We start from the raw sequence: 22,939 nt of genomic DNA on the forward strand, positions 1-22,939 counted from the left end.
GCCTGGCAGCTGGGAAGGGTGGTCGAGGAGACCTGAGTATCGTGCCGGGCTCTAGTGTATCCGTTCTTCTTCCTCTGCCCGCCCGAGCAACATGGATGGAATAGAAGGACTCCAAAGGCAAGTCAAGGCAAGCCAGTCCAGTAGTCGGGCAATCGGGTTAGGCCAGCCAGCTCTAAGAAAGGTCGGGTTCCAGCTGTGGTTCCAGTTTCCAGTTGCAGTTCCCTCTTTCGCTAGCGGCTGGTCTTTGCGCTGTTGCGAGAGGACAGCGGACGGGAGGTAAAAAGAGAGAAAGATGGAGGGTGGTACTTGGTACTTGGTGGTGGTACGGACAAGATTGGCTGGATGTTCACTTTCCTTTGGTGGTGGTGGTGGTGATGGTAGTGGTGGGAGACATTTGGAGGAGGAGGAGGGGACGGACAGCGCAGATTGATTGGGCTCGCCAGCAAATCGTGGATTTTACTGCTTCACTGCGTTTCTAGAGCGCGTCCAGCATCGACATCACCAGGTTACAGAGGGTAGGTACGTACTTCATTCACTGTAAGACTTCCTGCGATCTCTCGGGCAGGGAAGGAGCAGGCTGCTCGCATTGATTCTGATGGAGGTTTTGGGCGTTTCAAATGAGCGGGTGGCCGAGCTAGGCCCGATCGGGGCTGGCCTTCCGTTGCAGTGGACAGATCACGTCTCCCATTGATTGAAGCTGTCCTCGTGGTTGCAACTTCCAGCACCTCATCATCCTTCCATGGAAATGTTCCTTTTTCACACCACTCACACGCACAATACTTTCCTGAACATGACGGGCAGAATTCACACTGACCAGAGAGAGGCTCCGACGACCCACTTGTCGACGTAAGGTCTGAAGTCAATGGTTGCGACCACCAGGATGGCAGCAGACACACGAGACTGCTGATCCTGGTCATGCTGCTGGCAGGGTGAACATACTATGCAGTACCGTCTTGATGGAGGGCGGATGGAGGCCAAGGCCACTGCGGGCTGTACGGCATTGTTCGAGAAGGTCAATGGAACAAAAATAGGAGGAGGGGAACGAATGCCAGCCTGACTGCAGATGCAGAGTATGAGCATGAGCTTGAGTCTGAGTCTGAGTCTGAGCTTGATGGTGAGTGCGAGAACACAACATCACGAAATGTGCTGCCCATTTGTTCAGCGTTTCTGCGTCTTTTCGACCTGTGTCATCGTCATGCCCTGAGTGACGACCATCGCGGAAACTGGCATTGCCTGGCATCCCATCCGTAGTCTTGACATGGCTGCTTCACAACGTGGCATGTCATATATGAAGGCCACGCACCCACCAGATGCTTCCCGGATCCAACATGACCGCTGTTGGTCCCGAATTGATTGGCAATGCTCCATCACCGCTGCAAGGTACTCGTTGCACCGCATGCCTGCCGGGCCTGGAAGTGAGGACCACTGGCGGTTGATCAAGGACTCGAGGTCCGAAAGCCGCCATCAAGAATCAATGCCGTCTGACCGGCCAGTAAACCCCCGCTGAAGAATTCAATAGATCCATCGTTGCGACGGGCCATGGCCTGACTGCCCACTTCCTTCCAACTGGTCAGGCCACCAGCCATCTCTATCATCTCGTCTCTTGAAGCGAAAAAAGCAACTGCATGTAAGCCGGAGGCCCGGAGCGGCGGTGATGAGGTGATTGCTTGATAATTGAGACACGCCGTTCCTGCTAAAAGAGGCAGATCCCGCCTGCCTTCCCACCAAGGGCAAGTACCATTTACACAGAGGGTCCTTCCTTCCAGTTTAAACGGAAGCCGGAAGGAGGTTCCTTATCATCCGACCGCACCCGACCCCCTTTTCCCGATAAGAAACCCGATAAGCATTGGGTTCCGATAAGACAACACCCCGGCAGAGCATTCCCTCAAAGTTGAAGGCGGCGTCTTTTCCTCTCCATTCCATTCTCAATTATCAAAAAGCATCGACATCGTCTCTTCTTCCATAAGCACCACCAGAAGCACCACCGTTGAACTTGCATTCACCACAATATGCAGCTCTCATCGTTCCACCGGCATCACCCAGCCAGTCGCTTCTTCCTCAAGACGAAAAAGACGTTGGCCCTCCTCCACAACTGCCGTGATTCTGTCGGGTTCGGCCTACCTGTTCTCGAAACTAGCGACGCGCGCCATTCGCAGTACTGAACGCCTTCAAGCACAAGCACTAAACACCAAGCAAGCAACCAAGCATAAGCACAGCCCTCCCGTCGTGTCTGCAGTCTTCGGCCTTCCCATCTCGGGCCCAAGCCTGTTCCCCGCCACAGATCTTCTTCTTGTCTGGTCTCGTCCTAGCATCTCTCGCCGTCTGTCGCTCTGCCGCCTGCTAGTCACGACGGCACATGGTCCATGCCACTGACCTGACCGAAACCCTTGTGCTGCCCGTCGGCAGCATCAACACCATCCAAGCCTCCCGACCGACAGCTGCGAGCCTGACTACTTCAGTACCGGCCACGGCCACGGCCTCTGCCTCTCGGACAGAGTGCATGAGCGTCTCCCATCCGTCTGTTGTTTCGATGCCTCAATGCACGGGACTACCCTGCTCTCTCGACCTCAAGTCTCCCTCCTACCTCAGTACTCGACAGGACATCCTCGTCTTTTCTGACTCTCCCGTCTCGCCCCGCCAGGGTCTGCTCGAGCGGCCTTCTCCCGCGATATCTGCAAAGTCGCTGTCAATCTGCCCGACACACGGCCTCTTCCTCGCCCGTGAGCGGGTAGATTGCCAGCTTCTCGCCACGCTCTATCAATGAACCTAAATCCACCACCGGATGAAGTCCTCACGACTGTCGACTGAAGGACGGCAACCACAGATTCACTCGCGCAAGCACACCCATCGCGGCTAACCAAAACACGTCAAAACAGTTGAAACACCCAGTTCATGCACCTTGGCCCTTGATAGGCTGGCCCACCAGACCCAAAGATCCAGGGAAACAATAGAAGCCTCACATGATAATTATTTTAAGATCAGGGACGAATCGATGCCCATCGTCAGTTACCGCATCCTTCCTGTCACCTGCCTCGACAGGGTACATGTCGTAGGGCGGCAACGGAACTCGCTGCGAGCGAATGAAGGGATCTCCAAGGCATGCCTACTGCGACCACCCATCCATCTGGCTCGCGATGTCGTGCAGTCCATAATATGCGACCCTCAGGTTACTTTGGCCTAATTGCGTCTGGCTATTGACACTAGGCCCGGCGCTCGCACCCTTTGTTCCTCGTTCGCGTGGTCCTGAAAAGAAAAACGCAAGCCTGTGTCACCACATTCAGCTCAGCCCCGGGCCTGAGGGGATCGGGAGGCTGCAACGGCGCGTCTCACTCTTGACTTGGGCTGTCCGGGATGTCGCTCTGGTCCGAGGTCCTGGACAGCAAGAACACCAAGAGCGCTGACGGTGGCTGACGATGGGTACCGTGGCCCTCTCTGAGGCGGCATGGTTGAGACCCGGCGCCCGCTGGACCTGTAAGGACGGACGGGTACGATACTCGTGCCGGTTGGCCGGCGTTGTAGTCGTTCGATTATGCCTTTCCCGGCATACGAGAGGCCGCCGACGACAGCAATGCAAGCCGCCGTGACAATCGGTCCCTCTCAGAACTGGAAATCTGCAGCAACGCGAACAAGTACCTTGTTCCCATGTTGCCATTGGGATGAGGCTCTCCAGCGCTTCACTAACTGGGCATAGTCTATCGGGATAATTATCTCGTGCATGCATCTCATCCGCCCAACCCTCGTCAGTTACAGTTAGTTCCAGTGGAGTCTACCAAGAGCCGAAGCAACCCCCGCAAAATCTCTTGGAGCATGCCACTGCCTCTGGATTTGATAAGACCGTTTCGCGACACAATGGCGTTGTCATTCACAGTCTGCAGTCAAGATTGAGCACCGCGGATCCGACCAAGGTTTCTTGGCACTGGTCTTTGCTATCTTGACGCAACGGCCCGAATGCTCAGAATTACCTCAATGTGCGCTCGTGATTGTGTTGGACTAGTCAAGCCTGCCAGGGACTGCCTATGATGCCATCCGGCAGCCATTGTGAGGCTGCGAGGCGAGGAAGCATGGAGCAAGCCCCAAGTCATAAGCCCTGGGTCAGCTTGCGGGAGAGGCGAACACCCAAGAAGCCAATTCTGGTTGACATGACTCCCCGACGAGATCAAAAGGGTTAGACAAGAAACAGCAGGGCCTTGGTGCGACCTCCTCGCCACTACACGCTGAGTTTATTTGCCTACCTCAGCTCGCTGGTTGGGGCGAGTCGTGTGGAGTGGTCGTTCCGCACACCCTCAAAGCTGATATGGTCACAGGTAGCTGCTCCTGATACCCATGTGCTGCGTCTTCGATACATCAGCCTCATGGACAGTTGGGGATCATGAACCAGTCTTGATTCAATGTCGATTGCGATTTACTGGGTCTCTGGCTAACTTCCGGAGGCACCTCTGTCGCTTGTCCAATTCGATGATCTGAAGAACGGTTGATCTTCACCGAAGCTTGAAAGAGCCCCTGACCAAACCTTGCGACGTGAAAACACCACGGGGGTCGATGGCCTCCTGGATCCTTCGAAGCCTCAACCTGTTCGCCTCGCCATATCCCGCGAACGGATCTTGGTTGTGGTTGGCGTAGTTGATGTAAACCCAGGGATGCAACAGACCAAGCGCGTTCGCTTCGGATGCGCATCTGTCGACCCAACGGTCGGCATATGAGTACATGGCGGCGTCGTCCTCGGCGTTGGACCATCCGAGTGTTAGAAGGGCGACTGTTGTTCAGGTTTGCATTGTCAGCTTTGTGGGTCTCTTCTTCGTGTCGCGAAAGCCTGGAGGGGCATACTCATCAACGGTCCATCGGACTCGACTCCAAGAGCGTTCCCACCGCGTGTCTTCATCGCTTTGATGGCGTTATGATGGAGCGTCTGGACGACAACTGACGTCGAAAGCCCCGGAGTCGTCTTAATCTCGCCAACCTCTTCGGAGAAGATGTTGATGATCTTCTTATGCAGAGTCTGTGAAGGGCGGTAGGTGATACTGGCGTACACCCGACTACATCCGCAGGATCGATCAGAATACAAGAATCTCACGCTGATCGTGAGAAGGACTCACCGGAACCCATGAGGAGAGACGCTATCAAGGCTATGATTGCTCATCCAGTCGATGCGCAAGTTCCCCTCCTCGAACGGAATCTTATTCACCTCCTCAAAAACAGCCGGCTCCAGCACCGGCTCGTAGTACGCCTGCGAGAAGCTCATCCGGAACCGGTCCCTCGCGGGCTCGTAGAAGTACCGGCTCCAGAAGGACATGTACGTGTCCTCCGCTTTGGCCGTGGCCAGCTGGTGCGACTGCTCGACGAGCTGGTCGGTGAAGTTGATCGAGTACGTCCTCGAACCGCCCAGCATCTGGCCCTGGCGGACCAGGCGGACGCGGAAGTTGGTCACGATGCCGAAGTTGTTGCCGCCCCCGCGGAGGGCGAAGTAGAGATCCGGATGCGCCGTTTCCGAGACGTTCACGATCGTGGCGTTGGGGAGGACGAGCTTTCCCTCGTACATCAGCGCGTTGGTAGTCTGAACAGAATCTTGGGTTTCTCACCTGATACTCGTACACGTTATCCAGAGCCAACCCGTACTGCGGCGAGAGATTCGACAGCCCGCCTCCGATGGTGAACCCCGGCAGCCCGACGTCCGCCGTCCTTCCGCCGACCATGGTCAAATTATACACCTCCAGAGCCCGGTACGCGTTGCGGAGGACGTGTCCCGGCCCGAGGTCCGCCCGTGACCGGTCCTCCGCGATCTCGACGTGGTTCATGCGGTGCAGGTCCACGGTGATGCCGCCCCGCGAGTTGGACGCGTCCGGGTTCGTCATGTGGCCGCCGCCCTTGATCGCGAAGCGGCACCAGTGCGCGACGGCGACCTCGACGGCGCGGGAGACCTGGGTCGCGGCGGCGGGCTCGAAGCGGCATGCTGGCTTGGCTTCTTGCTGCTTCATGTCCCAGATGGCGAAGTCCGGGTCGTTGCCACCTAGGTGGACGGAGGTGTCGAATTCGGTGCGGAGCTGGGCGCACTATGAGCTGGTGGTTAGCGGTTCCGTTGCAAATGGTCGGGTTTGTCTGTTCTTACGGCCTCTTGACAGCCGGCGGCGAGGGATGCTGGGACCTGCGCGAGGAGCGCGGCTAGGACGCCCGCGAGAATTAGAGTCATTGTGAAGCACTCGAGATGGACTTTGAGAGTATGAAGTCGGGAAGCTGGGTTGAGCGTGGGAGAGAGGTGCCACGATGCTGGGAAGAGGTTTGACAAGTGTCGTTGGATGTCCTCACTTATACCTCAGTATGTTCTCTACAATCACGGCCGATATCAACATGTCTGAAATGTGACGAACTAATGCATACGCATTGTAACCACGCCGTATCCGCACTCGCATCCACGACTAACAACGACAATGATTCAAATGACGCTCTTCGGTCAGGGGTGCTCAAGTACGGCGTGCACTTTCGAGGTGGCCGGCTTCCAACATGTCAGCAGAGTGCAGCTGGTTGCGTGTAAGTGGGTCGTGAATGCAAAGCCAAGAGAGTCTATATGGCGGTCGATCATGGCTGGTTCATCCAAACGTCGTCGGCGATGGAGTGTCAGTATCCATTCGGCGAAGATAGCCCCTTCAGGATCGCCTGCGGCTCTTTATCTGTGGGATCAGGGGTACTTGTGACCTTGTCTGTGTCGATGAACTAAGCTTCAAATCCAGAGACTCGTTACGTGGGATGGTTCTTCGCGTTCCTTCAGATCACCAAGAATTTCCAGATAGGTAATCATGGAGTTTAGTAAACTTTATGCGGCTATTTAACTTAGAAGGGGTCCATGAGGTAACAAGACATACCGATTCTGCCTCATTAACATGGTGTCTAGTGTTGTTAGTATACCAATCCAGCATTCTCCCAAACCTGCTACGGCGTGCGAGTGACGGCCCACGATACCTTATTTCCTAGGTCGACCGCGGTCTCTGATCGAACTTTGACTTTTGACGTCGAACTCTCCCGGAGTTAAACACGACCCGTGTACTATCTAAGTCCGCCCCGGATGCTGACATTTGCCAAGTCTGCCTGCCGTGCGCTAAACCTTGCTTTCCCGCTGTCTCTGCGGAGGGCTCATCCGCTTCAGCCGCCGTGCCGCCCCCGCCAACGTCACGGCCCCGGTTCGAGAATGTAGTGGCAGTCTGTTTCCAGGTTCGACGGAGTAGCTCATGGTATGCTTTCTTCTAGAACACGGTCATGCATGTCATCGGAGGAGGATAATTGCACCACAACTCTCTGCCGATCAAAGGTTGTTGGTCTTGCAGAGTTGAGTGGATGACTGTAGTCTGCTGATCCGGCCGAAGACGCCGCGGGTATCGTACCGCGTCAGCTCTTTGCAGCTTGAGGGTATTGCAATCGCGACTTTTCCGGGTTGGCATTACATCCGCCTTGTCTTTCTCGGCAGGGTCGACGACGTTGTATTTTGACCTGACACTCGTGTATAAATCACCCAGACGCGCAAACCCCCGAACGAGCCCGCTCTAGGATAGCATGTGTGAACAACCTACACGGCCTAATGAAGGAGAAGCTGCCTTTTGCGTAATAAGCCCTCCAGAAGCATGATACCGTCACGGTTGTTGTTAGCCATGTCTCAACTGGCGCATGCCTCCGTCACGGCGGTGAATCTCTACGCCGGCGCCAACGACGGCAACCTCACCTCGCTGAGGCTCACCTCCGACAGCCGCGGCAAGTACGCCCTAGAAAAGACGCACGTTACTGACCAAGGCGGTCCGCAGGCCGTCTGGTTGGATCTCGACGTTCCCAATCGCGTGTTGTACTGCCTGGACAGAAGCGGCACGGCGAACACCTTTGCCGTGTCCGGGGACGGGGCGCTGAGGCGGATCGCGAGGGTGAATACGACTCTTGGACCGGTCAGCAGCGCGTTTTATAACACTAATGAGAACCGCGGCTTGATACTCGCCCACTAGTCAGTGGTCCTCACTCAAAGGTCTTCCAACGCAGACAAGAGACTGACTGTCGTGTCCATAGTGCCGGTAGCGCCGTCACAGCATGGAACGCGCCACCGAATGGAAACCTAAGTTTGATCCAGACCCTCATCTACAACTCACCCACCGGGCCCAGGCCCTCGCAGAACGTATCTCATCCGCACGACGCCATCGTGGATCCGACGGGCAAGTTCATCGTGGTGCCGGACCTCGGGGGCGACATCCTCCGCGTATACACATTCGACCAGCAGACGAACCTCCTCACGCAGGTCGACCAGTTTCCGACGCCTACCGGCTCCGGTCCGCGTCACGGGCTCTTCTGGGCTCCGTCCCGGAGCTCCTCCGGCGGAGATGGCCCTCTGTACTTCCACGTCCTCTCGGAGCTGGACAGCACCGTCACTTCGTTCCGCGTGACGTATCCCGCTGCCGGGAGAATCGCCTTTGCGAATGTCGGCGTCGTGAGCGCGTACGGCACGGAGCCCGCCGCGCCGAACGGGATCGGGGCCGAGATCGAGGTATCGGTACGTCAATCATCCAAAACCCTCCCCCGTGAATCCTCCGCACACAAAAGCCCACAGCCTTATTTGCTGAACGAACCAGCCCGATAACAGATTCATCATGGTCTCGAACCGCAACGACTCGTCCTTCAGCATCCCGAACCTCGACCCGGCCAACCGGACGGCCGAGGCGTCGGACTCGCTCGCGGTGTTCAAGCCGGCGGACGACGGGGCGCTGGAGTTCGTGCAGCTCGCGCCTGCGGGCGGGATCTGGCCGCGTCACTTCAAGATGAACAAGGCTGGAGATCTGGTCGCCGTTAGTCTGCAGTACTCGTATCGGGTGGCGATCCTGGCGAGGAATGTGTCGACGGGGGTGTTGGGACCTTTTCTTGCGCATGTTGATGGTGTTGGCGAGGTGGTGACTGCTGTGTGGGATGAGTAGGGAGTTGCATCGTGCGTTCTCTGAGTAATTAACCAACAAGTGGATATTTGCACATTTCATATTATCGTAATAACACTGAAGGGGATAGGAGAAGTAATATTGGCAGCGTAGACTGTGCTTGCAAGAGCACTTTGAGAGGCACATTTGTCCGAGATGAGTTAAGCGGTTGCGGCACGCAAGTCTTCTGAAAGGGACCTGCTTCATATTATCCTCATCCATCCGAGACGTCGGCTTAGGAAAAGAAGATATCATGAAGATCGTGTCGCTTGCTCTGCCTCGAAGCGTCCTGGCTCTAATGGTATCTCTCAGCTGTAAACCATGGCCAGTCAGGCGCCGGCGTCTGTGGAGGGCCTATCCCAGCACGACTACTCTGTCCGAGACGGGAAACGGTTGACCCAGGCGAACCGTTGCTGTATTGCCCGTGTCATTGACGGGCGACTGGAAAGTTTCAACGAAGTCAGGGAAGCCTTGGGCAGTGAACAGCAAGAGGAGTGAGTGCTCCGTCGGTCTCGGAAGCGACATGCAGATCATGGCGTCTGGCAGCTGCACCCTCTACGTCAAAAACCCCAGCTGACCCGCTTCGGAGCTCTGCGACACACTCGTGCTACGTTGGGATTGACAGATTGGCCGGCATCATGTGACTGGAAGATCGTGAAACGTTGGCGAGTGAGATTCGCTGGGCGGTTAGCCCAGAACGGCGGCGACGATGCGGAAGGAATGAAGCTTCGAACTGAGCCAAGTGAGATTGAGACACTGGTGATATGTGATGAACCAACGCTGCTGAGCGGGTGATCGGAGCAAGCTTCACGGCATGCAGGATGAGAATCGTAGTGATTGGGGTGTTTTGAGGAGGTATGTGACATGGTGTTGGAATGCGGAGGGAAAGGTAATCTTGGGCGGGAGAAGATCTTGATCATTAGCGGCCGTCAGTTAAACTTATCACTAGCAAGATGACTAGCTTTTTATTTAGCTACCCTGGCATAAAAATGCCATCTCACTAATCAATTCGTGGGTGATTGAGTTTAAGACCTCACCTTTGTTTACTGTGGAATGTGAGTTTCTCTAGATAGAATGAAGTAGGGATAACCCCGATTTTGTGCAGCATCACATTGCTCACAGAAATGCATACAAAACTTGGACGAAGAGCGGATAGCATCTCGAGTTCTGACCGCCGTTGATTCCGCTCTCATGCTCATCATGTGGCGCACTCCACCGTGAGTCTCCACCTGAGTGATATGATCGTCTCCCGTGGTGACCGGTGAGCGGCTCACATCCGGGATGAGTGAGTAATGTGTTGTGTGTTGAGTTTTTGACGGCTAGGATGTGAACTTATGAGATGGACGGCGACTCATCAAGACGCTTGATTAGAGCCGTGACATTGAGGTTTGATTGTCTCTCATATGAACCCGACCTAAGGCTCATGGCAGCCACAGCGCACCGGGCCAGCTCCGATGTTGCCGCCGATTCGCCTCCCGGCCCCGGTGTTCAGGGTTTTGTGGACTCACCGGTGGACCTTTCGCCTTCGCGCCGGGCGATGCCCTGTTTGCCTGTTTCTTGCCGTCACATTCCTGTTCTCGTCGTCGCTTTTCGCCGCCCGTTGCTGAATAGCGCCCCCGGCTTTTCCCTCTCTCGATGTCGCGGGTGCTACTGCTGCTTCCCGTCGACTGTGATCCCCCGGGCCGTTGAATCCGGCGCCACCTCACTTCCAGATTCCTGCTGCCTCCAGGCTCCAATTCAATTGCATTGTTTGCGTTGCATCGCATTGTTTCCGGGAATGAACCCCTCTTGCTCGTTCCCCCCGTCTTATCCCCTTCCCCTTCCCCTTCCCCGTCCACCCTCCTCCATTTCTCCCCAATAAATCCAGACCAAACCAGAAACAGGCTGCGACTGCAACTCCAGAGACACCAACCAGCCCAGCTCCCCCAGACCTACCTACCTTACCTGAGCTGCGACATTCAACCACTTGCTGCCGCTGCCAACCTGCCAACGCCCTTCCCACCAACCAAACCAACAAACAATCATCCAACAAACCTGACTTCCCGTTCCGTCCCATCTCATCTTCTCCTTTTTCTTTTCCCGCAGACAGGTTTCTCGAACGCATCAAGCCTTCCATCCATCCATCCAACGGCATTTCTTGTTTTGTTCCCCTCCTTTTTTGGGGTTTGGGTACAACAACAGACGCATCACTACCGACCATCCACACAAAGGCCACCCGTCGCATTTACGTCACGCGGTCTGACATCGCATCGTCAGCAGCAGTTCGCGCCCCAATCTTGCCTCGCCGACTGCCTTGTCGTTGTCGCGAACCCAGAGACAAGACCAATCTATCTATCCCCTGCTCTTCCGTAGAAGCACGAGCCCTTCAGCCTCTTCCGTCCGGATGGCACTGCGACAACGGAAACACTCCTGAATAGAGTTAAAGCCACCACGCCGCCCGTGCGACGACTTCAACCTGCTTCGATAAACCTCCTGCATTGCCTACCGAAATGGCTACATTCTCCTCGCAAGAGCCCGACGAGGGCTACTCCGAGGACCCTCTCAACCCGAGCTTCAATGGCGCCCAGGATACCTCCATGACTGCTGCCCACGCGGGCGCCATGGTCCCTCCTCCTGACTTGGTGGCCGCCTGGATTGAGAAGCAGGGCTGGACGAAAGACGAGAAATACAGTAAGCCTTGCGCACTACCCGTCAAATTTGTTGATCGCGGCTGACCATGCTTTCGCGCAGGACTCGTAAACGGTCTTCTCGATTCACTCCCGACCTCTCTCGTCATCCAAGTCTTCAAGCACATCAACCCCCGCCTATACATCGACTTCGTCAGCTACCTGCCCCCGGAAGTCTGCCTTAAGATCCTTGGCTTCCTCGACCCCCTATCCCTCATCAACGTCGCCCAGTCCTGCCATGCCTGGCACGATCTGGCCCTCGACAGGAAGCTCTGGGAGAGGCTATACCATATGGAGGGCTGGCAAGCCATCTATCCCGAGATCAAGAAATGGGAGGAACAGAAGAACCAGTGCACCGAGCGTCTAAACTCCAACACCATCCACAGGGTTAGATCCTCCGAGGATGGCCACACCTACAAGAAACGCGCTATATCCGAGGATGACGACCTGGAGATGACGGACGCCGATCGTCCCCTCAAGACCGAGGACTCCTTCGCTTCCAACAACAGCATCTTTGGCAGCCCGGCATCCTCCTTCACCGGTTTTGGCCGAAGCTCCGCTACCCCCCAGCCGGGCGATATGGACGTCGATCGTTCGGCGTCGGGTTCCAAGAGCTGGAGCGCAGACAGGTTCGATTTCAAGGGCAAAGGTAAGGCGTCACCCTTGCTTAGGACGGCCCTGGGCAAAGAGGAACCCCTTCCGTCCAACGCCCCGCCCAATCGTTCGAGCAAGATCAATATCCCACAGTCGGAGCTCTGGTCGTGGGACGGCTCCAGTTCGGGATACAGGCTGAACTGGAAGTATCTTTACACCATGCGTCGACGACTCGAGAGAAACTGGGAGCTCGGAAAATTCACCAACTTTCAGTTCCCTCACCCCGACTACCCCCAAGAAGGTCACAACGAGTGCATCTACAGCTTGCAGTACGACACAGAGTACCTCGTGAGCGGCAGCCGAGACTGGACCATCCGCATTTGGAGCATGTACAATCAACGCTTGCTCAGAAAGCCACTCGTCGGACATAACGGATCCGTCCTGTGCTTGCAATTCGATTCAAGCCCGGAGGAGGACCTGATTGTGTCCGGCAGCAGTGATTCAGACGTTATCCTCTGGCGTTTCTCGACGGGAGAGATCATTCAGCGACTCTCGAATGCGCACACGGAATCCGTGCTCAACGTCAAGTTCGACAAGCGCATCTTGGTGACCTGCTCCAAGGACAAGTCCATCAAGATTTTCAACCGCAGACCACTCAAGTACGGCGACGCCGGATATGGCGACGCCGAGATCATCTACTCCGTTCCGACCCACCTTCGCGATTACGGTTACATCAACCCAATGGATCAGTTGCCGATCAAGCCCGCGTACACCATGATTGGAGTCTTGGATGGGCATGGTGCTGCCGTAAACGCTGTGCAGATTTGCAACGACGAGGTCGTCTCCGCCAGCGGCGACCGCAACATCAAAGTCTGGGACTGGGCCAAGCAGATCTGCATCCGGACTGTCGTTGGCCATAGCAAGGGCATAGCTTGCGTGCAGTACGATGGTCGGAGAATTGTCAGCGGCAGCAGTGACAACGAGGTCAAGGTATTTGATAGAGCCAGTGGCCTTGAGGTGGCCAGCCTGCGAGCCCACACAAATCTTGTGCGGACGATCCAGGCCGGCTTCGGAGATCTCCCGTATAGTGAGGAGGAGGACAAGATTCAGGCCAAGAGGGTCGACAACGAATATTTCAAGGCGATAGAGGAGGGGAAAATCAGCCCCTTCACCGAACAGGGCAGCCGTCGCAGCCGGCCTAGAAACGCCGGCAGCAGCAAACCGGAGGATATCACGGCGTACGGCGCTAGTCTTCCTCCCGGCGGCGGTGGCGGCAAATATGCGCGCATCGTATCCGGTTCTTATGATCAGTCCATCATCATCTGGCGTCGCGATAAGGAGGGCGTTTGGAAGGACGCGCACCATCTCCGCCAGGAAGAGGCATCGTCCGCCGCGCAGAGTCAGGCGCAGGCCGCAGCTCGAGCCGCTGCGACCCATACAGGCCCAGCCCAAGCAGGCGCAGCCTCAAACACAGCAGTCCGGACGGAAGCAAATGCAGCCGCCGATGCTACGCGGTTGACGCCGGACGCCGCGACCGCCCCAGACGCTGTGCAAAACATCACTACGTTGATCGACATCACCGTGCCTCAAGGGCCTACAGCTCTTCGAGCCATGCTGAGAGACTACCCTGCCGCGCTCTCACACGTCACACACATCCAAAATGTTATCGCTCGAGAACCGAACCCGAGGACGAGGAACGAGCTGCGGGTTATTTTGAACAGCTCCCAGATAGAGACATCCATTTCCCAAGCTCGTGCTCGTCAGGCGGCCAACGGGGAGACGCCGGGCACCCTTGTCCCGCCTACTCTGCCTTCCCTTACCGCGCTTGCCGCAGCCAACGGACAAGATCCGACCCTTCCCCATCACCGTTCGACGACGACGGACGAGGCGCCGCCCTCCGGCGGAAGGCCAAGACGGCAGCACGCCCCGCATACTACGGCCGCCAACCTCGAACAAATGCGTACCGGCACTCCCACACCCATTCCTCAACGGTCGGTCGGTCCCTCTGCGTCGCAGACAGCTTCGCCTTCTGTCCAGGGACACTTGCATATCCAGGGCCAAGCGCCCGAGCAGCAAGCCCAGACCGAGGCAGCGGCTCCGGCGCAAGCTCCGGCCCAGGCCCAGCCGACGCAACCCGGCGCTCCCGTCCAGACGCAGGCGCAACCTGTACCGGGACAGGGAGCTCAACAAGTGCCAGAAGCCGGCCACCACCCGCGTGTAGCAAACGACAACGGGCCGGCGAGGGTATTCAAGCTGCAGTACGACGCCCGCAGGATCATCTGTTGTAGCCAGACTAGTGTGATTGTCGGATGGGATTTCTGCAACGGCGACAAGGAGCTGGAGAGCGTCGCGCGTTTCTTCGCGACGGTAGATTAGATGTGAGAATAGCATCACAGGCATAGCGTAGAGGATCTCTGTCGGGGTTCTCCCGTAGGACGCACCGGCGTTGAGGCGATAGTGTAAATTTCAAGTGTAATCCATTAACCATGCTATCCCCGCAAAGTGCCGCCATGTACGCCGCCAACTCCGTCGTCGAACATCACCTGATCTACCCGGCAGCCTCCTTGACCTTGGCCCCCTCCTTCGCCGGCTCCTCGTCCACGAACTCGGGCAACTCCTCCTGCATGAAACTCGGCAACCCGGCCCCCAGCTCCGGCTCCAACTCGGCCTCCATCCCGAGCGCCTCCAGCTCGGCATCCAGCTCGGCCTCGTCCACATCCTCCGGCACGTCGTACGACCGCGCGAGGCTCTCCTGGATGTCGTTCCCGATGTCCATCAGGTCGGCCATCTCGTCCTGCAGCCTCTCGATCTTGTCGATATCGACCTTGCCGTACTGCTTCTTGAGCTCCTTGTTGGTGGTCTTGAGGGCGTCGACGGTGGCCATGGTGTTCTTGAGGTTGTCCTGCATGGTCTGGGCCTGCTCCATGTTCCAGACCTGGGACTGGAGCTGGTCGCGCTGCGACTCGTACATCTTGCGGCGCTGCAGGACTTTCAGGGCCTTTTGCTTGATGGCGTTCTTGCCGGGGCCGTCGCGCATCTTGGACAGCTTGGACTGGTAGGTTTGCAGTTCGGCGGTCAGGGAGGAGAGTTTTACGTCGATGGAGGAGATGCGCTCGTCGATGTTGCCTATTGCGCTGTTTAGGGTCGGTTTCGGCCCTTTCGGGGCGCTGCCGAAGAGGCGGTTCATATTTTTTGGGGGGATGGTGTTGTGTTCAAGATGTGTGCGCGGGAGAGGTTCGTCGTTCGTCGGGAGGTGGAAGTAGTTGGGTTTTGATGTTTAGGTTGGTTCGGTGTTGGTGCCTGGATGACGTTGCGTTGCTGGTGATGGTGATGGGTGTGATGGAGCTTGGCTACCTATCGATAGGACCCCGCGGTGGTTGGGTCCGCCCGCTGGTGCCAGATGGTCAGGATTAGATCGGCCTTTTGCTTTTCCGATGAAAGTACGTACTCCGAGACGCCGAGCTTCAATAATTCCCGAGAGCTTCCCTGATCTTGGCTCTCATTACATACCTAGGGACGGGCAATCTTGAGATACGATATGGCATCAACTTATATTTGAATTGGGATGTATACTCGCGATTTCGAAACTGTGTTCCTGGTCGCTCCGTTGCTATCCATCATTTTCGGGGAATATGTGAAGATACTGGCCTTCTGCGGCGTCACTACCTACCCTGCGTCACGATGTGACAACAACATCTTTACGCTTCCCACGCGGCTCAAGTATGCGTACGCCATTACGCCAGCTCTGGCATCTCGGATAGCCGGCCACTTTGCTGTGTTTGCCCACGGCAATGTAAGTACCCAGAAGCAACCTCGCAAACACTCAGTTCTCAGGGGTAATTATGCGCGTGCCACGAGTCGCGGTTACCTAATGGTTTCTGCCCCCGATCCTTGGGCCATCGCCGGTAACGAGGGCCCGCCAAGATTTCCATGACTAAAAGGATGCCTACCTCGCGTCTGGGTACGGATGCCGGGTGTTCACTTATTACGCGGGAGGACACTCTGGCGGAGGCTGTGAACGACGATCGTGTTGTGTGTGTCTCTCTCTTCCGTCCTTTGTCGTTCTCATGCTTTTTTAGAAATCGCCAATTCTACTCTTTCCATGGCGCATCCTGACGTGAATGTACTTGCGACGTAGACGGACCCTGAAGCCGGATATGAGACGGTCGGAGCAGATGGACGAGGACAAGTTGTGGTCGCCGCGGGAGGAGCGGCCGAAGCTGAGTCCGCGGTTGCTGGATGATGAAGACGAGGACGGGCCTGGTGCTGCGGGCGGCTCCGAGACGGAGGCTTGTCTCGGGGATGAGGGGGAAGGGGTTGAAGAGGAAAAGGCGTTGCCCATCTATGTGTCGATGCACCGGTAGGTCTCAGGGAGAGTTGAGATGGTGTGAGAGTGTGCTGACCGAATGAGATAGTGTGCGACGACTGATCATCGCGAGCATCGGTAAGTCTCCGTGGATATGATACTGTGATGAAGACTGACCGTCAAGATGATCCTTACACACTCGATCAACTGAGCGACCCTCGACTCAACGTCCTCATCGTCAGACCTCTCGTCGATAGACTTTACAACCCGAAGGACATCACAATAGGTACTCATACCCTCTCTCATCCCAGCTCACTCACTGACACGGCCACAGTCTACTGCCTCCTCGCAAACCGCCTCTACTTCCTCCGCCAACAAGCAACAACGGTGCATCAACCCGTCAACATAGCTCGCGCAACCCTCTGCGAACTCGTCGCAACCCGCACCCTCCGCCGCTTCCACGAAGACAATCCCGGATCCCAGGGCCTGCTCTTCCTCTCGCACATCCTCGTCGGCGGCTTCGACCCCTTCCAGGGCGCCCCCGAGGCCGTCGAGTTCGAGGGTCGGAGACAGTGGGCGGTGCAGGAACGCGGCGGCCTGGAACGCAAGCTGACGGCGCTCGAGCTGGCCATCCTCTCGGAGAGCAAGACCTTCATCAGCTCCGCGGGCTGCCAGAGGGTCGTGAACGCCGTCTACGAGGGGCGGGTGATCTACACGCCGCTCTCCTTCGTCGACATCCTCCCGGACCACTACAAGTACCACCCCATCTCGCTCTACGACCCCCGCAAGGCGCCGATCCTGAACCACTACCGCCTCATCGTGCCGCGGTCGCGCAACCTGATCGAGTTCATCCAGTTCCTGATCCTCATGGTCCTGTACTTCCTCGCGATGCTGTACCGGCGCAGCAGCAACGAGGTGTTCGAGTTCCTCTTCTGCATCTACGCCGCGGGCTGGGTCCTGGACGAGCTCGCGGCCATCGTCGAGCACGGCTGGGAGGTGCACGCGCAGAACCTCTGGAGCTGGCTCGACGTCACCTTCTCCTTCATCTACGGCGCCTACGTCGTCGCGCGCGTCTTCGACGTCGCGGCCGGCCGCTTCCCGGACGGCCACGGGCTGCACGTGCTGCCGCTCGCGGCGCCGATCCTGCTCACGCGCGCGGCCTTCAACATCGCCCCCGACAACATCGTGCTCATCTCGCTGCACGCCATGATGAAGGACTTCATGCTGCTCTCGCTGCTCGCGTGCTGGTGCTTCATGGGCTTCCTGCTCGCGCTGCAGTGGCTGATCGACTCCAACGACAACCCGAACGAGACGCCCTCGTGGTTCACCATCTGCAAGTGGATGCTCTGGATCTGGTTCGGGCTGGACGGGACGGGCATCGAGGAGAGCGTGCAGTTCCACGTGGCGCTGGGGCCCGCGCTCATGATCGGGTTCGCGTTCCTGGGCAACACGCTGTTCCTGACGATCCTCGTCGCGATGCTGACCAACACCTTCTCCAAGATCATCGCGGACGAGACGGCCGAGGTGCAGTTCCGGAGGGCGGTGCTGACGTTCGAGGGGGTCAAGAGCGACGCGATATTCGCGTACCCGCCGCCGTTCAACGTCTTCGCGTTGGCGACGCTGCTGCCGCTGCGGTTCGCGGTGAGCGCGGAGACGTTTCACAGGGTGAATGTCGCGCTGGTGCGGGTGCTGAATCTACCGACGCTGTTGGTGATTAGTCTGTACGAGAGGCGACAGTTTTCGAGGAGGCAGAGGGGAAGGAGGACGAGGAACGGGCTGCTTGGGTGGCGGCAGTTTTCGGGGTTCTCGCCGCACGGGGATATTCAGGCTGTTTTTGAGACGAGGCCGCCTCCTGATGTGGCTGACTTGATTGAGGGGTTGGATCGGCTTGACGAGAAGGACGAGGATGGGGTGACGGAGAGGGGGAGGAGTGGGAGGTGGAGGTCTCGGGTGAGGGCGGGGACTTTGGAGCATGATGAATAGAGGGCGTTATTTTTGTTGAATTATTGTAATAATATTGATGGTCGCCCATCAGGCATGATTGCGAGGAAAGAGCGGTGGCCATGAGGGACCTTTTGCCTTGAGAGTCTTGGATATGATTTGGGATCACTACCTGTCTACTTGGCCGCATAGTTCGATGAAAAGTGGCGACGAGGTGAGAAGGCGAGTGACGACTCATGCCATTGAACTGAATGAAGGTCGAATTTATCGGTGAGATGTCCCTCTCGCACTCAAAACAGGCACTCCATGAAGTTCGATCGCCCCTCAACTTGTGAGAAGCGAGAAAGCGAGGAGAAAGTTGATAAATTAGTTCATTGCGCACCACTCATACATAGTTGGGTCGGATCTCACCTCACCAGTCGACTCATGATGCTGGCCTCTTGTAACAAGATGCGAGAGGGATTTGAGCGCGCCGATATGACAGGATCATATGGCCCATGAATTTTGTCCTGGACTCATTCCATTGCCGTCTCATCTCACGGTCTCAACAGGAATGAATGGCTCGATTCAGCCCTATGGTATGGGCGGGTCGTCCCGCGATCAACCCAAGTTCAGACGATGGCTGCAAAACGTGGGGGTCCTCTCAGCTGAAATGTCACTGTTAATGTACCCTTGCCTCACCCAAGGTAGGCAAGGTAGCGGATGGGGAAGTGTGAATGCGATGGCGGAAAAAAAAAAACCAAATGTTTTCCCCTCCTCGTGCCCCTCCAAAACATTGAGTGACATAACAGGCAGGAGGAGGGGTCCCAGAAATTAAGGTAAACAAATGCCCAGCTGCCGCCTTCCCGAGCTACCGAGAACACATCACATCGTCGCCCACAAGAACCAATCTGACGTGCAGTACGACTGCGACCTGCAGCTCCCCCAAGCAAGCCCATTACGAATCCTCCGGCACGCGGGTCTTTTGCGTGGTTGGCCTCTTTTTTTTCGTGCGCGCATCTGATTTTTTGTCCCTCGTGGCCCAACTCGTACCTCTCGCCATCGTCACTTGACCCCGCGACACCTCGCATCGTCGTCGGACAACGACTGCTCTTCCGATTCCCAACTTTTCGACTGTCATTACCGCAACCACACATCAAAGCACGAAGGAAGATGTCGCTATTCGGAAACTTCGACGTCGCTAAGCTGGCGTCGCAGCTCGGCGGCTTCACCATCCCCGACGACCCCGAGATCCAGCACGAGTACGGTAAGATGATAAGCCCCTCACCCAACACCGTGACCTGACAAACACTAACGATTCGGCAGGTTCTAAGGACTTTGGGTACAGCAATCACGGCACTCACGCCGGCGGCTACGACGGTCGCCCTCCCACCGGCTATGCTGGCGGTCCGCAGAACGGCGCCGACGAGTACAAGCGCGAGCATCCTGACGCATACGGCACCGCCGATCCGGAGAGAGCGGTTCCTTATGGCGCGGGCGATTTCTCTGCCACGGCCGCTGGCACCTACGGAGCCGCTCACGCTCCGTATCCCACGGACTCACCTCGACCCGAGCATCGCTACGGCGACCAGTCTAGCCCGTACCCCGCCGACTCACCGCGACCGGAGCACCAGCGGTATGGCGACAGCGCGAGCCCGTACCGGCCGCCTGAGCACGGTTACGGACGACCGCCCTCGCCACGTCTACCGGAGGGCTGGGTGAAGAGGTTTGACGAGTCAAGTCGCCGGTGGTACTATGTTAGCCCGCATGGCTCGTCTCAGTGGGAGCCGCCTGCCCCGCCATCCCCTGTTGTTTCGCCGCCGCCGCAGGAGCCTGGCTATGGAGGGTACGGAGATAGGTACGGGGGACACTCTCCACAGCCCGGATATGGCGGCCACTCACCTCAGCCGGGACACGGAGGACCTTCGCCTGGAGAGTACGCCGCGGGAGCTGCGGCGGCTGGTGCGGTGGCGGGTGCTGCCGCGGGATACTACGCCGGCCACAACTATGAACAGAGTCAGCCTCAACAGCAGCAACGGTACCATGACCCGAATCAGTCTTACGGTCACCAAGGCTACGGCCAACCGCAGGGATCACCGTACGGGCAACCCCAAGCATCACCTTATGGACAGCCTCATGGGTCGCCGTATGGCGCAGGATCTCCGTATGGTCAACCTCAAGGATCGCCGTACGGCCAGCCTCAGCAGCATCCGTACGGACAGCAGCAGTACAACAACAACAACCCCTACGAGCAGGGATACAGCGGCGAGGAAAAGAAGAAGAAAAAGAAGAACAGCAGTAGCAGTAACATGCTGCTTGGTGTGGCGGGTGGTCTCGCTGTCGGTGCGATAGGAGGAGCGCTGATCGCCAACGCTTTAGGTACGATGTACTTTCCTTTGTTAATGGGCACCAAGCTGACACATTACAGATTCCGACTCGGACAGTGATCACGAGCACCATGAAAGACACGAGCGAGGAAGCGACTCCGGATCCGAGCACCGCTATCGCGAGTACGACCGCGACGAGAGTGACCGGGAATCGCTTCGTGAGGCGAGAAGGGAGTATGAAGAGGAGCTTGCGAGCGCGCATGGATCTGATGCTAGCAGCAGCGATCGCGAGTCGTTGCGTGAGGCGAGGGAGGAATATGAGGAGGAGCTGGAGGAGTACTACGATGACTGAAGCTGAGGCTCAAAGATATTGCTGTGAGAGATGAGCCCTAAATGCACTTGTGAGCTAGGTGAATCATCTGAGTTGTTTTGCTCCCGTATAGAGATACCAATGACATGAATTTCTCTTACAAAACGCCTGGGCTGACAAGGTAATGTGAGGAATTTGGACGCTAGCATTGCCCGCGATCGGATCCAAGTTAGGCAAGTGCTATTCGAATGCTGATAAACATACGCTGATTGATACATACTCTAGTACTTTACATCTTTGCAACTGCCCAGTAGCAGGGATAATTGCCACGATCCAGAGAATTCCGAAGCTCTCGAACCCGCTCCTCAGTCAACAGCAACGACATCGGGAAGTCTTTCGGAAGCTCCTCTCCCAAAAGCAGCGACGCAGCAGCCTGGCTAGACCGAAACGCCTTAACCATACCAGTAGCATGATACGCGCCGCATACAAACTGATGACTGCGACCCTCGAAAGGAAGATCCCCAATGAAGGGGAGACCATCCTGCGTGAAACTGACGATGCCTGACCAAGCACAGTCGATACTCGTGGCAGCGTCCGCCTTCGGGTTCGCAATCGCCTCGAACGGGAAGCCGCGAAGGTGCGCATGTGGTGCTAGGTCCGTCACAGTGTCGTCGCCGGTTACGGTACGTCCCGTACAGGCGCGTCCCGTGACGATCCCGCCGTCCTCTCGCTGGATCAGGTAGTCGTAATCTTTGCGCCCGTAGCGATACCAGATGGAGTATTCGGGGACCGTACCGAGGAGAGACTGGCCCTTGTCGTCGGCCGCCCAATGGATCACGTTCACTCGGACCGGGGACACGAAGGGCTGCATCTCCGGGAGGAGGTAGCCCATCCAGGCGTTGGTGGCGTGGACGACCTTTCTTGCCTTGACGATGCCGCGCTTCGTCTTGACCGTGGCGAACTCCGCTCCGTCGCGGTCCTCGATGGCCTCGACGGCGGTGTTGGTCTGCATGTTGATGCGGTTTCCGTCGATGAGGTTCTCCCAGACCTTGGAGATCCATTTGTAAGGCCATACGGAGCCCGCGGGGATGGTGATGGCTCCGACGCAGCGCTTTGATAACTTCATCTGGTGCTGTAGTACGTCTCTGTCGGTGTGAACGGTATGTAAAGCAGCTAGATGCGGAGCGTGGACGCGGATATCCTCGAGAGCCTTCAGATCTTGCTCGAAAACAGCTTGGTCGTAGTACGCCTCGACACCAGTTGTCCGGACCAGATCGCAATCAGCGCCATCCTCTACCGTCGCCGCGGCGATGGCCTCGAGGTGACTCTGCTCAAACTCGGAAATCTTGATAGCCTCCTCGATGCCGAACTGATGCTTCCGCTCGTTCCACATCGAGAAGAGCATCGTCTTGATGTGACCCCCGTTCCGGCCCGTGGCGCCGGAGCAGAGACTTCGGGCTTCGAGGACGACGATCTTCAGGTCTGGTCGCTTGGCGCAGAGGGTCCGGGCGAGGGCCATGCCGGATATGCCGGTGCCGATGATGGCGATGTCGACTGGTTCTTGGGGCCATGGCGAGTTGTGGTTGGCGTAGGCGTGGGGGGTGATGTGCCAGTAGGGTTTTGTTGGGTTGGCGCGAGGGAGGCCCGGGTTGACCACGCCTGGAGGGTAGATTCCTTCGAGAGCTCCAGACATTGTGTGATATTTCGCTTGCGGTGAGCAATAGTTAGGATGTTAGAAGGGGATGGAAGGATGGGGACGTAAAGGACAATGAACGCTGGCAAAGTTTCACAACTGATTACATGCGACCGAGCAAAGAAGTTGTTCTCAAGCCTGTGGACTTTAATACTATTCCGATACGTCATCATGTCCACGTCTATCTGACTGA

The 22,939-nt window shown here is 57.1% G+C and overlaps 7 protein-coding genes across 7 annotated transcripts; 4 read left to right on the forward strand and 3 right to left on the reverse strand.

The window, feature by feature from the left end:
- Positions 1 to 4,478: 4,478 nt before the first annotated feature.
- CkaCkLH20_04209 (FAD binding domain-containing protein) lies at positions 4,479 to 6,184 on the reverse strand (the record flags this gene model as incomplete). The annotated part of the gene is made up of 5 exons (XM_038886928.1): positions 4,479 to 4,753; positions 4,825 to 5,033; positions 5,094 to 5,521; positions 5,577 to 6,047; positions 6,104 to 6,184. The coding sequence occupies 5 exons, from the start codon at positions 6,182 to 6,184 to the stop codon at positions 4,479 to 4,481; spliced, it is 1,464 nt and encodes a 487-aa protein (XP_038747632.1).
- Positions 6,185 to 7,634: 1,450 nt separating this feature from the next.
- On the forward strand, positions 7,635 to 8,933 carry CkaCkLH20_04210 (uncharacterized protein; the record flags this gene model as incomplete). The annotated part of the gene is made up of 3 exons (XM_038886929.1): positions 7,635 to 7,975; positions 8,038 to 8,515; positions 8,595 to 8,933. The coding sequence occupies 3 exons, from the start codon at positions 7,635 to 7,637 to the stop codon at positions 8,931 to 8,933; spliced, it is 1,158 nt and encodes a 385-aa protein (XP_038747633.1).
- Positions 8,934 to 11,419: 2,486 nt separating this feature from the next.
- On the forward strand, positions 11,420 to 14,566 carry CkaCkLH20_04211 (uncharacterized protein; the record flags this gene model as incomplete). The annotated part of the gene is made up of 2 exons (XM_038886930.1): positions 11,420 to 11,600; positions 11,661 to 14,566. 2 exons carry the CDS (start codon positions 11,420 to 11,422, stop codon positions 14,564 to 14,566), a joined length of 3,087 nt encoding a protein of 1,028 aa, XP_038747634.1.
- A 172-nt stretch (positions 14,567 to 14,738) lies between these two features.
- Positions 14,739 to 15,377, reverse strand: CkaCkLH20_04212 (Snf7 family protein; the record flags this gene model as incomplete). The annotated part of the gene is made up of 1 exon (XM_038886931.1): positions 14,739 to 15,377. The coding sequence occupies one exon, from the start codon at positions 15,375 to 15,377 to the stop codon at positions 14,739 to 14,741; it is 639 nt and encodes a 212-aa protein (XP_038747635.1).
- Positions 15,378 to 16,311: 934 nt separating this feature from the next.
- CkaCkLH20_04213 (putative nonselective cation channel) lies at positions 16,312 to 18,479 on the forward strand (the record flags this gene model as incomplete). Its single annotated transcript, XM_038886932.1, has 4 exons — positions 16,312 to 16,550; positions 16,606 to 16,634; positions 16,681 to 16,782; positions 16,831 to 18,479. 4 exons carry the CDS (start codon positions 16,312 to 16,314, stop codon positions 18,477 to 18,479), a joined length of 2,019 nt encoding a protein of 672 aa, XP_038747636.1.
- Positions 18,480 to 19,589: 1,110 nt separating this feature from the next.
- On the forward strand, positions 19,590 to 21,095 carry CkaCkLH20_04214 (ww domain-containing protein; the record flags this gene model as incomplete). The annotated part of the gene is made up of 3 exons (XM_038886933.1): positions 19,590 to 19,683; positions 19,743 to 20,795; positions 20,845 to 21,095. The coding sequence occupies 3 exons, from the start codon at positions 19,590 to 19,592 to the stop codon at positions 21,093 to 21,095; spliced, it is 1,398 nt and encodes a 465-aa protein (XP_038747637.1).
- Positions 21,096 to 21,342: 247 nt separating this feature from the next.
- CkaCkLH20_04215 (FAD dependent oxidoreductase superfamily protein) lies at positions 21,343 to 22,746 on the reverse strand (the record flags this gene model as incomplete). Its single annotated transcript, XM_038886934.1, has 1 exon — positions 21,343 to 22,746. The coding sequence occupies one exon, from the start codon at positions 22,744 to 22,746 to the stop codon at positions 21,343 to 21,345; it is 1,404 nt and encodes a 467-aa protein (XP_038747638.1).
- Between the last annotated feature and the right edge of the window lie 193 nt (positions 22,747 to 22,939).

This window comes from Colletotrichum karsti, assembly GCF_011947395.1.
Source record: "Colletotrichum karsti strain CkLH20 chromosome Unknown Scaffold11, whole genome shotgun sequence".
Taxonomy (NCBI): Eukaryota; Fungi; Ascomycota; class Sordariomycetes; order Glomerellales; family Glomerellaceae; genus Colletotrichum; species Colletotrichum karsti.